This window comes from Macrobrachium nipponense, chromosome 13 (genome assembly GCF_015104395.2).
Source record: "Macrobrachium nipponense isolate FS-2020 chromosome 13, ASM1510439v2, whole genome shotgun sequence".
NCBI classification, from domain to species: domain Eukaryota; kingdom Metazoa; phylum Arthropoda; class Malacostraca; order Decapoda; family Palaemonidae; genus Macrobrachium; species Macrobrachium nipponense.
This window is the reverse complement of record NC_087206.1, coordinates 60,015,775-60,031,575: the sequence shown is the minus strand read 5'-3', so window position 1 is coordinate 60,031,575 and position 15,801 is coordinate 60,015,775. Positions and strand designations below refer to the sequence as shown.

At 36.6% G+C, this 15,801-nt stretch overlaps 4 protein-coding genes across 4 annotated transcripts in view; 3 read left to right on the top strand and 1 right to left on the bottom strand.

Moving 5' to 3' along the window:
- Positions 1-1,483: 1,483 nt before the first annotated feature.
- LOC135225817 (uncharacterized) lies at positions 1,484-3,261 on the top strand. The gene is made up of 2 exons (XM_064265339.1): positions 1,484-2,335; positions 2,550-3,261. Exons 1-2 carry the CDS (start codon positions 1,533-1,535, stop codon positions 3,058-3,060), a joined length of 1,314 nt encoding a protein of 437 aa, XP_064121409.1. The 5' UTR covers positions 1,484-1,532; the 3' UTR covers positions 3,061-3,261.
- Positions 3,262-10,301: 7,040 nt separating this feature from the next.
- LOC135225342 (lysozyme-like) lies at positions 10,302-12,661 on the bottom strand. Its single transcript, XM_064264676.1, has 3 exons — positions 12,566-12,661; positions 11,510-11,663; positions 10,302-10,528 (listed from the first exon to the last, which is right to left on the bottom strand). The coding sequence occupies exons 1-3, from the start codon at positions 12,659-12,661 to the stop codon at positions 10,302-10,304; spliced, it is 477 nt and encodes a 158-aa protein (XP_064120746.1).
- A 942-nt stretch (positions 12,662-13,603) lies between these two features.
- Positions 13,604-15,270, top strand: LOC135225341 (lysozyme-like). Its single transcript, XM_064264675.1, has 3 exons — positions 13,604-13,690; positions 14,395-14,515; positions 14,866-15,270. The coding sequence occupies exons 1-3, from the start codon at positions 13,604-13,606 to the stop codon at positions 15,084-15,086; spliced, it is 429 nt and encodes a 142-aa protein (XP_064120745.1). The 3' UTR covers positions 15,087-15,270.
- Positions 15,049-15,801, top strand: part of LOC135225480 (uncharacterized) — a 53,600-nt gene continuing 52,847 nt past the window's right edge. The window contains exon 1 of the mRNA XM_064264784.1: positions 15,049-15,178. The gene's annotated coding sequence lies outside the window, so the exon portion shown is untranslated. The remainder of the gene's footprint in view (positions 15,179-15,801) is intronic.

Below are 15,801 nucleotides of genomic sequence, written 5' to 3'. Positions count from 1 at the left end.
CTCCCAGGTCCGAGCCTGGAATTAAAGCAGACAACTCAAACAAAAAAAGAGGATTAAAGGAGTTCTCCCACAACAGTGATTGACGAAAGGGTGTAGGGCGAGTTTGGTTTTGGTGTATTATACAATAGCAAATAAATTTAGTGCTTCGGTTCCTACTTTTTTTATGATCTTTGCGTCCAAATTGGTAATTGAAATGATTTTTCTTGCTAAGTGGAATACGAATGGGATCTGACCAACAGACTAGGTTAGAACGTAAACAATTACATCACTAACAACTATGAGAATTCATTTTAGTTCGAACACGCTCAAATATTTAGGTTTTTCTGGTCACATTCTCTGATTCTATGCACTGTATTGGCACCAAGGATCACTAAACTGCACGATTTCGTAACATCTTTGCACGTGCTTTCTTAGAAAAGCCTCAAATCCTATAATAAATAAATTTAGAGGAACATATGGGAGTCGAACCTACATTTTCTTTTTTGAAGGTTCTGATGAACGGCCATATGGACAATCAGCTGACTATAAACATAGGAGAGCTCTACAGGGAAATCGACTTGGTAAGAGGGACAATTGATAGGAAAAGGTGAGAAAGAAAGAGAGGAAATAGAAAGCAGGTACAAAGAATGTGCTTATGCATGATTAACCTGTAACAGTTACCAATATCCTCTCAGTACCGCATCATACAGAGAAAACCAACCATTAGATGACTAAATTGGAAGCTTGTGAAATAACTCAACACTACATATGCATTCCGGTATTGTTCCGAAGGATCCCTGTACTTGCAAGTATGACGTAGACAATGCCTGAACCTTCAGAGAGTTTGCTCTGGCAATGTCAAAAGTATTATTAGCCTTCCTTTATGTCAGCATCACTCCAAGGCATAACTGCACAAGGATGTAATGAAAGTCACCTTGAATTATTGTATTCTTGTGCCTTGGCATATTTAGACCCATTCTTACCACAAATTATATTCTTTTATATTTAGGACTGATTCGTTTGAGACTATCGTTTTCTCTTTTTCAGGTTTTGCTAACTATTCTAGTAAATTCTTGTATAAATCAATGGCTTTTCAGCTTGTTCCATTAGAATGTACGTAAGTTAAGAATAAGGTAATAACAAAATTGAAAATACAATTATTATAATCTTTCCATAAGGGAATGTCTCATAAGTTATGAGACTATATTCTTTAGTTAATATATTCCTTAGGTCTCCCAATCTCATGAAGGCTTGTCAAATTTCTAACGCTTATAATTTAATTCTTTCCATTCATGAAGTTAGAGCCTGGTTTTTATCATACTGGTGTTGAATCTTTCCACCTAGTCAAGTGATACTAAAATAATTTTTCGGAATAATATTTTTGCATATTCTAATGATGTTATTAGTTCCTTTTAGTTCACCAGTACACTTATAGATTCAATTTCATTTCTTCATATGGTATCTTTTTTTGTATCCATTCTGTAATTATTTAAAGGTCCCATTAAAAATAGTTGTATCACTCACCATGATTTTTACCTTCAAAGGGGATCCCAATGGAGCTGCAGCTGAATGCCAAAGAAGTTCTAACAGACGTCTATCTGAAGGCAGCTCTGCAGAAGGACATGGGTCCAGCTGCTCAATTAACCTCATGGACTCTGGAGGAGCATGCTGAAAAGTCTGATGACGTCATAGGCATAGTGACAACTGTCAAGATCAATTTCAAGTTTGGAATGAAAGAACTTTCAGCGGACTACATTGTGAAAATGATCCCACTGCAACCTATGAAGGCCTTAAAAGATATGCTCACTCAAGGGTGTAGAAAAGAGCTTCTTTTTTACCAAGAACTTCTACCTGCACTGAATACGCAACTAAGAGTTGCAGGTCTTGAACCACTTCGTACCCCAAAGCACTTATATTTGAACCACAACCCAGATGAAATGCTCCTGATTATGAAGGATCTCCGTTATCGAGGGTTTCGAAAGTTCAGGGAGAAAAACTGCTTTGATATTCAGCATACTAATATCGTCCTTCAGGAACTGGCAAGGTTTCATGCTAGTTCCCTTTTGCTGAAAGATAAGATTGGTAGACGAAACTTTGACATCAAGTATCATTTCCTTGAAAAGGAATGGTACAATGTAACAGATGATGCGACTGCATTTTTCAAGACGTTGTTTGATGGCAATATTGAAAATACAGTTGCTATATTGAAAACACTAAACACCGATGAAAGGGTAATCAAATGGCTAAGAAAAATCAAGCCAGATGTTTATACAATCCTTCAAGAGCAGATGCACAGGAGCTCAGCTTTCATCACATTGTGCCATGCTGACTGCATCACCACAAACATAATGTTCAGGTAATTAAGGATTCCCTATTATTATCAATGTATAGGTGGCCCTGTATTGATACTACATGTTCAACATTTTGATAATATAGTTTTTAACGATCCAATAACATGTAACCAATGCCCCTTTTCTTAATTTTCTTAATATTCACTGTTCTTACACCATCTGAATGAACGGTAAAAGCCCCAAAAACAAATTATATTCTAATCTAATGACATTCCCCAGATACAACGACGATGGCATCCCGGTTGAAGTTGCTCTGCTTGACTTCCAGCAGGTACGAAAGGCCTCTCTGGCAACTGATATCAGCCTTCTTCTGTATGTTTGTGTGAGCGGAATCGACAGAAGGAGGAATATGGAAGGGTTCCTCCAGACTTATTTTAGTTCCTTCAGGAACGTGATGGACGCCGGCAAAGTTCAGGTGCCATTTACATTTCAGGAGCTTTTGAGAGAGTGCGACGATAAACTCCTCTTTGGAGTTATTTGGTCTTTGTCAGTGATACCGATGTTGGCAGCGAGGGAAGACGACGACGACGAGTGGAAGGATGCAAAGGCCGACCTTGGAGGTGACCCAGAAAAGGAAGGAAAGCAAGAGGAGGAGGCAGCAGTACAGGCACAACCGCCTAAAGATAAACACCGCAAAGAGGACTCAAAAATGGCTGCCGCCGAGTGTGAAATACACAAAAGATTTATTCCCATTTTCGAAGAGTTAATTGAGCGCAGAATAATTCGTTGAAATGAATAAAGAAACAGCTATATCTCGCTCTTTGCTGATGTTACCTCCCTAAGATATTCTTCAAGCGTTAGTTGATTTTTCTTTGTAATATATGAACCATCATTTTATGTTATTTAAGTATGTGCTGTTATACTCTTCTAAAATTATTTATCGCAAGGCTTATTATAGAAATAAAAAAAAATACATACTCTTTCGCAACAATTTCACTTTAAGAATTTTTTCCTCCTATAAACTATGTATAATCGAAAGCTAGTGCCTGCTACATCACCAGATAGAAAATCTGAAGAGTAGCCACATTTGAGCGCCTCGATATTATAGCTGAATAAAAAAAAACGTAAATAAGATAGAAACTAGAAAAAGGCTACCCATGGATTGCCATTTGGCTGTCGAATAACGTAAGAGCATATGAATAAAATCAATCGAAATGTAAGGAAAATCTAATTTCTGCAAAAATGATGTCGTCCTATGTACCTTTTATTCAGTAGTAGACAGATAAAATTTCGCTGCCTAACCGCAACCAGATGTAATGTCCAGTATTTTATTTTATTGTATCCTATACCTATCAAGGGTAAAGATAAAATGCGTGAAAATCTGAGATTTATAGAATGAAATGGTAGCTACAATTCACATTCGTTAAACATAACCTATGTCCCACCAAGGATCAAGGGCTCTTGTGTGCTATAGGCACATTCACCCATCAAAGTACAGACATAATTCCCTGCCTTCTCTGGCTGAAGGCACAGTGATGTAGAGAATGCTTTAATGCTTTTGGCAGGGTTAGTTTCTCCTGAAGTTTCGGACTTAGGCAATCACGGCAGTTTCAAAAACAGGTAAAAAATAAAAATACAAGGAGAGAGAGAGAGAGAGAGAGAGAGAGAGAGAGAGAGAGAGAGAGAGAGGGGCACTCACGGCAGTTTCAAAAACAGGTAAAAAGTAAAAATACAAGGGGAGAGAGAGAGAGAGAGAGAGAGAGAGAGAGAGAGAGAGAGAGGCACTCACGGCAGTTTCAAAAACATAGGTAAAAAGTATAAATACAAGGAGAGAGAGAGAGGGGGGGGGGGTTTCACTCACGGCAGTTTCAAAAACAGGTAAAAAGTAAAAATACAAGGAGAGAGAGATAGAGAGAGAGAGAGAGAGGCACTCACGGCAGTTCCAAAAACATAGATAAAAAGTAAAAATACAAGGAAAGAGAGATAGAGAGAGAGAGAGGAGAGAGAGAGAGAGAGAGAGAGTCAATTTCAGATAAGATAAGTAATATTTGATAGTAGTCTGTTACACTATTAGTGAATATTTATGCCTGCTATTGGTTCAAATGTGTAGTCACAGTTTACAGGTGAAGGATAGCTGGGTATGTTGTACGTTCATATGAATAAAAATCTTAATATGGTATCAAACTCATGAAGATTCACTAATATTGTAACAGTCTACTATCAAATATTACATATCTTATCTGAAATATACTTCCTTCCATGTCAACGTATCCTCTCTCTCTCTCTCTCTTATTTTTTTTATTAAATTTTTATTTTATGTTATCTGTCGGGACGTGCCTAACTTTCCTGAACACTAAGTCCATGCATACCACAAAAAAAATTTTCTTCACTCCAGAGTTTCTCACATAACGTAATCTATACAGTTCTTTGTTTAGGCTCACACTGCGCTTATCCTCTCAGCCCTTTGCTCTGTTTTGTTTCTAATTCAAAACCCTTTCATAATTATCAGACATAATATGAATTGTGAGTGTTTACTCTAGTTCCCTCCTTCTTGGCCTTCCAATATTATATAAATAATTTACATGTCATTTTCTTTACGTGATTTCGAAGGGAAATCTTTTCACATATGTAATGATCATTTCTTCACGATACCTATGATGTACCATGAATATTCAGCCCCGAATCTCTACATCTGAATGATGATCAGAGAATATCTTATCACACTGTTTCGATGCCTTGGGATGTGTTGAGTTAAAAGTATGCTGTAAACAGTTCATCGATTACATCATTTACCAGACTGGCGAAAAAAAGATGAAAAATAAATAATTAAATAACTAAATCCCCTAGTGGAAAGTTTTAACAAAGCAACTTCCGGTTCCAACTTAAACTCTTAAAAAATCATAAATCCCAACTGAAAAATATTTTCCCAGATGGCAACAGTTTTTAAGAGAAGGTGGGAAATAATTTCGGGATGAATCATGTTGCAAAGGTCAGCGAAGTTAGACCAAAGAATTCGACTACGAAAATTAAATAATTGCTAAGATAGGACCAGCACACTAAATTAGTAGCTACTTTCTTGCCAAGTGGTGGCGGGTAAACACTGGTTATGTGCCAATATCAGAGTAACATGTTTCAATGCTGGATAGGTTCAGGCTCATTGCATGGCAAACCATCGAGATAGTAATAGTAAGCAATGCATTTTTTTTTTATCTGAAAAATGTCGACGTTTCATCAAGAATTGTACAGACTTCGATGATTCGACAATAACGTTAAAAAAGAAATAAAACGTATGTAACCCACTGAATGCTCAAAGCTTCTTTTACGCTAAATAACTGACAACTCTTTTTGGTGGGTTCAAACTGCCTATATCTTCTAAATCATTTCAACATTGATTTTTTCTAATGGATTACGCCGTTTTGTTAAATTGTCACTTTTTTCTATTTCCTACAATCTAAAGTCCTGGTAAGGTACAGAAACTTCTAAGAGTGTACGATGTTACATGAAAAGAACAGCCAGTTTATTATTTAAACGAATAAATAATTTTCATTCCTTACGTAACGTCCTTCTATACGGCAACATACAAACTCCTTGTAAATTTTTATGCTATATTTCCCAAACCACTTGAGAAATTATGGTCCGATAAAATGAGCTGAACTATTACGTTTTCGATGATGACTGTTCCTATTTTACGTTTGTTGCTAAACGACAAAGGGTATATTGTATGCGATAATTAGAAATACCGGGAAAAAGTAGGGGCTAATATCACTCGATCATTTCTACGAGAAATCTACAATATGCTTATAAAAAGGTATGAGTTGCGTAACAAGACAAATCTAAATCAAAAAGTGTTTTGAAAAAGATTAAAGTCCCTTTTTTAATCTGTCACGTTGAAAGCGCATAAGAATTAGAATCCGAAGATAGCAAAGCAGATTAATATTCCATTTTTTTCTGATTTTCTCATTTAGTTTGACAGCAGTTCAATTTAGTAACTGTTTTCCGTTTAGACTGTTTGTATTTAAATCACTTCAAAGCTACATTTACAGACTCCCAATAGCCCGTATTGCTAAATTCGCCTTTAAAACGTACATGTCACTGTTCGCAATATACTTTCCTCTTATTCTGGACATTTTCATCTGGTTTTCTTTTTGACTGCGCTAAATCAGGAGCGATCTACCTTCACTGCAAGGTGGTCTATCAGTCTGTCTCTCTATCTTTATGTGTCTGTTTGTATCACTTTCGGCATATTGTCAAGACATTTGTTCATTTCTTTCCCGGGAGTAGACCCTCTTTTAAACAGGTCTTGTTAAAAAGGATTGCTGCATCGGCTCCATTAATTTTGTTTAGTCTTCTCTATTTTCCTTATCAAGGATTTCTCAATGTTGCTAAAACTGGCAAGCAACGTGCCAAAGGGGATCGTCAAATCCGGTATAGTCTTATTGAATTATCTTTATTACTGCTGCTACATGTTCTCTCTCTCTCTCTCTCTTGACGTGACGTTTCGCCCAGATCTGCCAGGGCATTATCACAGCAATGGTTGCTGGAGGACTGAATCTTGGTGGTGAGTCCTCATTGTATCATGGTTGTCCGGGCGCTCATGGATGCTCCTGGCTGCCAGTCAATGAAAAGTCAAATATTCCGTGGGTCCTGCAGGAGCATCCGGGGTAAAACAAACTCCTGGATGGGCTTATAATAAACATACCACAAAGGTGGATACATAACGGGTTTTGAAAAAATGCCTGACGGATTTGTGTTAAACATGCCACGAAGTTGGATGCATACAAGTTTTTAAAAATGTCCAACAGGCTGGATACCTACCAGGGTAAAAAATAAATGCCTGACGTGCTTGTACTAAACACTCCATAAAGGTGGATACATACCACGTAAAAAAAATCCCAGACAGGCTTATAATAACCATACTGCAAAGGTGGATACATACTGGCTAAAATAAAAAATGCTCAACGGGCCAGTACTAAACATGCCGCAAAGTTGGACTCATACGTGGTTAAAAATAATGCCCGATGGGCTTGTAGTAAACACGCTGCAAAGGTGGATACATGTTGGGTAAAAAAAATGCTCAGTGAGTTTGTTCTTAATACACCAAAAAGGTGGGTACATAACAGGTAAAGAAAATGCCTGATGGGCTTGAAATAAACACGCCACAAAAGTGAATAATTTTACAAATGGGAGACTTGAGGAGAGTTTTTATTGGATAACAATTGCTCTAACTACCCTAGGACCTCATTCAGACTCGGTTTGTAAATAGAAAATGGGCCTGATTAAAAATTCAAGGGAAAAGTGTAAGGAACACTAACGGTTAAATTTACAGGGGATGTATTTACACTTCTAGTTAATCTGCCAATTCAAGATGCCAGCAAGGACGCTAATGACCATCTAGGGCCGATCTAGTACTGGAAAAGTTGTTTCGAGCACTGGAACATGTGTTCGGGGCATGTGTAGAGATTTACAGCACGAAATATAAGTCAGAGTTCTTACAAGGAAGAGGACATCTACTTCACACAGCAGGTAGGGATGCAGTAGGAATAACTGCAACACAATGTCTTATAATCATGTGTGTGGCACACACAAAGGGTTGGACACGTGTGGTGATGCCGCCAACACTTAGAATTGCTGAAGGTAAATTTACGTTCTCAGAACTTCCTCAGAGGGCAAGAAATAAATGAATTACTACTTAAAACATTACTGTATTGAGGGGGAAGGATGTGAACACAACCACAAACTTATGTTATCTCCTTCAGTAAATTCTCTTTGCAATTGTTAATATCAGGAGGTCAATCAAGCAATAAGCATTAATACACCATATTCAAGGGAACCACAGCTCTTAAACTGGATCAGTTTATAGAATAAGGGAGCACAGCTGTGGGGAACTGACGAAGGTAACAATGAAAAATCGCGCAAGCCCAGGCACAGGGAAATAACAGGGAGGAATATCGAATAAGGTACAATGACTGCCCCTGGACTTGTACTTTACCAAGTCTTTGCTGGGTCCGCTTCGTAGAAGGCGCAGATGAAGGAAGGGAAATCTACTCCAAGGGCGTCAGGTGAGGGTCCAAGGCTGGCCACGTGAGACACACAGGCACATGAACAAGGGGACAGCCCCACAGATGCGCGGAGTTCCAAACTGGGCTTCCGCAACAGTTTTGGGACCAAGGCCAAGAGAGACCAAGAGAGATAAGGTCTACCCTAGGGTTGGGTCGCCTCCCACCTGGGGTAACTGCGTAGGATATGGCATATCTCAAGCTGTATACCTGTTCTTCGAGGCAATACACCTACCGATGCAATAAGGAGATAGAAAAGGCTCCACCTACATGGGGGATTTGGGGGAAGTGAGCAGACCTGTTAAGTTGTTAGCTTGGAATTTTTCCATTTTAGTGATATTCTTATTGTTTCTCCTTTATAAATAATTCAATGTATGTAACTCATCCACATAATGAACTAGTCTACATCTCATTTGTTAGATCTACATCTATTCAGGGCGGGAATACAAAAAGACAATCTGGTTTGTTTTACACTTAAATGAGCGTTGCCAAGTAACTATTACCCATTATAGAATAATTACTTATTCACACTGCAGTAAATCTCACCACTGGTCTTCTCGCTCGTATACGAAGTGGCAGGCCGTAACAATGTAATCTTGCAACCACGGGGACAATTCCATATCCTGCCTACCTGGTGGATGGGCGGAGCCTCATGACGTCGTATTATATTTACTTCACGAATGGGTTTTGGACCCTTTTCTGTGATTTTCTCGGTTCCGGCATCGGCGTCTTCATTTTACTCTTTAAATATCAAAACTATCAAACTTTGGTACTAAATAATGCTAGTAAAAATTAGGTAGGGTTATAAAATATGCACTTGCCAGCTTTCACTTTTATCCGATGATTTGATAAAAAGTTATTGCCGAAAAACAGCGTTCCATCGGTTCTGAATCCCATAGTAGGAAAGATGAATGTGACTTTTTTTCCTTGTGACTTCTTTTCTCTGACTTTTTTACCTGAGACTTTTTTACCTGGATTCATTATTGCATGCCATGATATCTGGGAAAACGAGGTTTGTCGTTCACTATGAGGCATCTCCCTTCTTGGGACTCACGGTCCAAATATAGACGGTTTTCAATAACCAGTTCTCAAAAGCAATATTCGAAGTCATTTCCCTCAATAATCCCACTAACTTCCCACAAATGAGACTAAGTTTCACAATACAGCACTGCAACCAAGTTGTTTCAATTGGCGTAGAGAGAGAGAGAGAGAGAGAGAGAGAGAGAGAGAGAGAGAGAGAGAGAGAGAGAGAGAATCAAATTAAACACCATTTGAAGAATTTATTCTGTTTGTGACATTTCTGTTTGTGACATTTAATTATTCGTATAAATCTCGAGGGTATTATTTTAAAGAAAGACATCTTTTATAAGCCATTTTCATTATAGTATATAGTTTGTTGTTCCTAGTCATGCATACGTGAAAATGACTTGAACTACATTGATGAAGAGAAACACGAGATAACTTTCTAAATGTCAAATCGCACCCTCAAAAAAAAAGTTAAAACTTAACAACCTTTTGACTTTAATTTGAAACTAATGGTGATTCACAACTGAATATGTTGCGAGATATAGATAGCAAAATTACAAAACATAAAAAAACCAAAGGTAAACCACTAACATTAAATTGTATAAGTGTAGGAAATTGATGGTACACGTCCAGTAATATCTTCATTCATAAGTCACATGATTAAGCAAAAAAAAAATTTATTTCATCCTCATACAAAAAAACTTATTCTTGTCCAAAAACAAGGGATATTATTTCGATGTTAAATCAATCCTAATAATTCTTATTCAGAAGAAAAGGATATGATTTTAAAAGTAATTCAATCCATGTAATACTAACAGAGCACCCTCTTTTAAAATCAGTCAAAGTAATAGGCTTGCTTACTTCTTCAGAAGCAAGCAATTAAAATTTGACTTAGACAATGCAGGTTAGTCCTCACCGAGAAGCGCGTGATTTTGACTTAGAATCTAATTCAGTCCAAGTCCTCCTCAGGGTAGACCGTAAAGGTGGAATTATCCAGACAAGTCTGGACTTCGTGCCAATAAGGCAAAGTGGCGTCCGTGTGCGGCCCGTGAGGTCCTCCGACGTGTGTTCTGGCGAAATCTTCGCAGGTGGCGTTAGCGTCAGTGACGAACTTCGCCAGGTATCCCCGAACGGTGTCCTCGTTGCACTGCCAGTCTTCCACGCAGTTGTGGAATTCTGCTCGAGTGCAGAACAATGATAATAATGTTGCTGATGCTCAAATCAGGAAATGATAATGATAACAATAGTAATGACGCAAGCGTGAAACTCTGTTCGAGTTCAGAATAATAATAATAATAATAATAATAATAATAATAATAATAATAATAATAATAATAATAATATAATAATATTGTGCTAAAATCAGGGAATAATGATAAATACAAAAATATTAATAATACCAAGTGAAACTCTGCTCGATTATTAGAATCATAATAATATAGAAGTTGATGTTAAAATCAGGAAATAATAATGATGACAAAAATAGTAATATTCTAGTACAGAATAATAATAATAATAATAATAATAATAATAATAATAATAATAATAATAATAATAATAATAATAATAATGTGATTAAATACATAACGTAGGGAGGAGACCAGATACTAAATTTTGATTATTGCTGAAAAGTGACGAATAAGAAAAGTAGAAAATGGAAAGCTTACTATAATTCTTGTTCTTTGCATTCATCAAGAGAAAACACTTATTTTCACTATTCGTATAAACAATTTTGGATGTTAGGCAGATTTTGCATGATATTTAGCAAATGCTTGGAATAGTAAATAATACTGAAGACTATAAGAATATAAATCTCATCTAAAAATAAAAGTTATCATTAAGGTCAATTTTAACCAGCCCACGGGTTTCTGAATCGTTTTCCTTTCAGGTATCTTGGACAAACAGACCTTCCCAACTTACCACTATCATTTTGAAAGATGCTAGAAGAGTTAAAATTCAAAATGAATCGTTATAAAATGTTAATGCAAATTAAAAGTTTTAATTGAAGCTAAGATAATATTTATCAAAAAATAAAATTACCAATTGAAAACTACCCACTAGAGTTTGAAGTTTGGGTACAACTAAAAGGTTTTATGTATTTTGCTTTCCCTTTCTCAACGTATTTCTTTTCAACTTATGCCCATAGGTGTCTCTTACCTCCGCCGAACCATCCAGCCTCCATCCAGTAAATCCGAGTAATGGCAAAGGGACCACAGACCTCTCCCATCTCTCCGTCGGTGCAAACGGGGTCAGGCATTACGCAGCCATCGCTGGATGCCTGGAAAATACGCTCTTTAAAATTCTGTGGCTCCTTCGAACAAAGGAATCGGAATCTAATGTTCAAAAGAATGTTCAGAAGCTAAAGAGACTTGGATGGTATAAGGCCTACTCTTTCGTATCTCTGGATTATTCTGAATACCGGATAATTGACTACAAGCAGTCGATTAACATTTGCAGTTTCCTCATGAAATAACAATGACTTTATTGAAACCTACGGTTGGATCCCTCGAAGCCATCAAATCAATGAATTATGTAAACATTACGGCAGCAAAGATGGCGCCTATATACATATATATATATATATCTTATATATATATATATATGATATATATATATTATATGTAGGTATATATATATATATATATATATATATAGATATGATAGATATGTTATCATATATATATATATGTATATATATATATATATATATATATATATATCTAGATATATAGATATAGATATATATATATATATAGAATATATATCTATATATAGATAATTATCTATATATATATAATATAGAATATATATCTATATATATAGATATATATATATCTATATATAGATATATATATACTATATATATATATATATATATATATATATATGTGTGTGTGTGTGTGTGTGTGTGTGTGTGTGTGTGTGTGTGTGTGAAAAGATAGATAGGCAGCCAATTAGGTACTTAGTGAGAACCGGAAGGTAAACTCTCTTTTAGAGAAAAATGCGTATAACTGATATTGTATCAATCAATCATTAATGAAATATGGCTTTTCCATAATCTACTTCTTCCTAAGTAACCGCCACTACAAAAAAGCTAATAGTGGCTCAGGCAAAGGTAACAATATCATCATTATGCTTATTCTAATTTCAACTATAAATTGTAAAAACTACCGTAAGACCTTTTCAAAGAGGAACCTTAAAAAGCCACCTTACGTAGCACATGCACTCCAGGCAGTCATCGGAGAGCGTCTGCGGGTTCACGAAAGATGCAAAAACTGCCAAAAATGTTGTAAAGTAAAACTTTGACATCGTGCTCCTCTGATGGCGGATAATTCGTGGCACTGCGTTATATAGCTGCTCGTGATACGAATTTCTTTTACCTTACCTACATCATATGTAACCTTCATTTTACTCTTTTGAGATATGGGAAAGGTATCCTGTTTATTTCACACCACAATGTGAAGGTCACGTGATAACTTCTCTGTCGCTGTTATTAAGGGTAATCATTCGTAAGGATTTAACCAGATATGCCCATTTCAAAATTAGGAAATAACAGAACTGCGAATGGAAAATATAGTAAAAAGCAGATGAAACCAACAGAAAATTAACGAAGGACGTAGAAAACTAAAACCACGTTTTAAGTAAGTATTTACAAATCTACTGGTTGGCATTTGTATCAATTAATAGTTTGGACTGAATCAAGCTTTCCTATAGATTAGAATAGAATTACCACTATTTTATGTAATCTATGGTTCCTATCTCTACATGGATTGAGTTTTCGCCGTGGGAATAAAACTACCCTCTGGTTAGGTAAGAGGTTGTTTCAAGTGTCAGTGGGAAGACTGGCACGCTGAAATAACATCAGTCTTGATTCACAGGAGGGAGTCGAGTCGGAAATGAAACATTATAAAGAGAGAGAGAGAGAGAGAGAGAGAGAGAGAGAGAGAGAGAGAGAGAGAAAGGAAAAAAACCATGTTATGATTATCTTCAGGAGAAGACCTTTCCCCAGTTAAGTAGATTAAAATAAAAAGACGAAGAAGAAAATGAGAAAACAACTACAATAACATTAGTTCGTCACCTGGGAGACTTCTCTTTCTCCTCTATTTACTACCCTGTGACGTCAGTACCCTCCCGGCCCTCCCCACCGGGAATTCACTTTAAATAAAGGCTGAAAGTGTTTTTTGAAATTAGACAGTGAAGTGGTTTTCTCCTGTTCCTGAAGCAAGACCTCTGCTGTGACATTCGGGGGAGATGTGGTCGTTGATACTGACCATTGGGGCTTGTGCCTCATTTGCACAGGCTACAGTGGGCGATGACTGCCTTGCCTGCATGTGCTTCGTAAGTTCAGTGATATATTATATATATTATATATATATATATAGATATATATATATATGAATAACCAGATCACGAAGTTAAGTATATCTTAGTTTAACCAGACCACTGAGCTGATTAACAGCTCTCCTAGGGCAGGCGCGAAGAATTAGGTATATTGACGTGGCTAGGAACCAATTGGTCACCTATCAACGGGACCTACACCTTATTGTGGGATCCGAACCACAATATATCGCGAAATGAATTTCTATCACCAGAAATAAATTCCTCTGATTCCGCGTTGGTCGAGCCGGGATTCGAAATTCAGACCACCGGATTGGCAGCCGAGCGCGAAAACCACTCGTCCAGCGAGGAACTACCAGATCACGAAATATATACTCGTATATATAGATCATAATTGTTGTTTTGTGATAGAAATTAAACTTTCAGGCACACATTTTAAACCATTTCTATTTATTATCAAGTTGTTCTCGATAAAAAAAAAAAATGAACAGTTCTGCGTATTTCACTTGAATAGTTCTATCCTTTAAGTGTTTAATATCAAAGCAAAATTTAAATAAAAAGGAGCGAAGCAGAATAAATGATGGGGCTGACCCCTTCTCGTTTCTTTTAATTACAACTTAAGTCCTCTACATAGAATGTAGTTGCTGTAACTACACTGGGGCCTCGGAATACTGCATCCTAAATCACGGAATGTTTCCCAACAGGTGTCAAGCTCGGGATGTCAAATGCCAGATCCTGTTTGTGAAGACACCGACTGGGGTGAGGTGTGCGGCCCCTGGGCCATCACCAATCCCTACTGGATAGACGGAGGCTTCCAAGGAGGAAGTAAGTCACCAATGGCCGAGTTTTCATAGATGTTAATATACACATTATTGTGAGTGAAAGGGTAATCTTCAGGAATAACTTCACAGTAGTCAGGGGTGATTCGAGATGTTCCCGATTCATTAGGAAAATCGAGATTAATAATGAACGTACATGTTTCGAGAGACTGACTAAAATTTTTTTTTTTTTTTTTTTTTTTTTTTTTTTTTTTTTTTTTTTTTTTTTTTTTACCTCAAGTTAGCCTTTGACACTTTGACAACGCGGATTCTTACTTCTCCCGTCAGAACATAAAAAAAGAAAATTTATTGAATAGGTTGAAAACATGTATATTCAAGAAACCTTTTCCTCTACAGCCTTCAAGAACTGCGTTCAGAGCTGGGAATGCAACGAGAGCACAGTCAGAGCGTATCTTGCCCGTTACGTCCGCGACCCTGAAGCCACTTGCGAGACCTATGCAAGGACCCACGTTGGAGGACCATCTGGTCCCATTCTCGACTACACGATGACCTACTGGTACCAGGTCAAGACTTGTCTCGATTACGGCCTCTTCACACCGCCAAGCGTGGAGGAGTAGGGCAGATTCGATTCACGTGACTGAGGGAAGAACTGATTATGCCTGTTTTTTACATGAATCGTTTTGATTCTAAGCACCTTTCCTCATCAAAGGTAAATTGTGCTCAATATATCTATATCTGAAATTTCCATGTTTATTCTAAACCATAGAAAGGCAACTATTCATATTTCTTTCCGTATCAAATGTGGACGATTTATATATATATATATATATATATATATATATATATATATATATATATATATATATATATATATATATATATATATATATATATATATATATATATATATATATATATATATATATATATATATATATATATATTTATTATCATCAAGTGAAAGAGAGTGATGAAGCAGAAGGCAGGCGTTTGGGTGACATTGTGAACTGTGAATTAATGAGCCCAAAATTTTCCTTATTGATTTGGTCCAAAAGAAATGAAGCGGAACTTTATAAAGATAAATACAAATAAACATTCCCTCACATCTCTGTTTTATTTGCGATCAGTCTCCGCGTAGCGAAATTCTCCCGAAAGATCTTTGCATCAGATCGTATAGAAGGTGGTATCAATCTTGTGGCAAAAACAAATATCGTCTCAAGAATATAAGAGAAGCGTTTGTATCATTACCACAATTTCATGATTGATTCTTGAAAATGATTCAGGAGAAACCGTTATTCAGCTAAAAAAAAAAAAAAAAAAAAAAAAAAGGAA

What these genes read in the sequence shown, in the direction of transcription:
- LOC135225817 (XM_064265339.1), top strand. Translation starts at nt 1,533, where the DNA reads ATGGAGCTGCAGCTGAATGCCAAAGAAGTTCTAACAGACGTCTATCTG. An exon ending in ACCACAAACATAATGTTCAG is followed by an intron (nt 2,336 to 2,549) that starts GTAATTAAGGAT and finishes GACATTCCCCAG; the next exon opens with ATACAACGACGATGGCATCC.
- LOC135225342 (XM_064264676.1), bottom strand. Translation starts at nt 12,661, where the DNA reads ATGTCAAAGTTTTACTTTACAACATTTTTGGCAGTTTTTGCATCTTTC. An exon ending in GCCTGGAGTGCATGTGCTAC is followed by an intron (nt 11,664 to 12,565) that starts GTAAGGTGGCTT and finishes CTTTGTTCGAAG; the next exon opens with GAGCCACAGAATTTTAAAGA. An exon ending in GGCTGGATGGTTCGGCGGAG is followed by an intron (nt 10,529 to 11,509) that starts GTAAGAGACACC and finishes GCACTCGAGCAG; the next exon opens with AATTCCACAACTGCGTGGAA.
- LOC135225341 (XM_064264675.1), top strand. Translation starts at nt 13,604, where the DNA reads ATGTGGTCGTTGATACTGACCATTGGGGCTTGTGCCTCATTTGCACAG. An exon ending in GCCTTGCCTGCATGTGCTTC is followed by an intron (nt 13,691 to 14,394) that starts GTAAGTTCAGTG and finishes GTTTCCCAACAG; the next exon opens with GTGTCAAGCTCGGGATGTCA. An exon ending in CGGAGGCTTCCAAGGAGGAA is followed by an intron (nt 14,516 to 14,865) that starts GTAAGTCACCAA and finishes TTTCCTCTACAG; the next exon opens with CCTTCAAGAACTGCGTTCAG.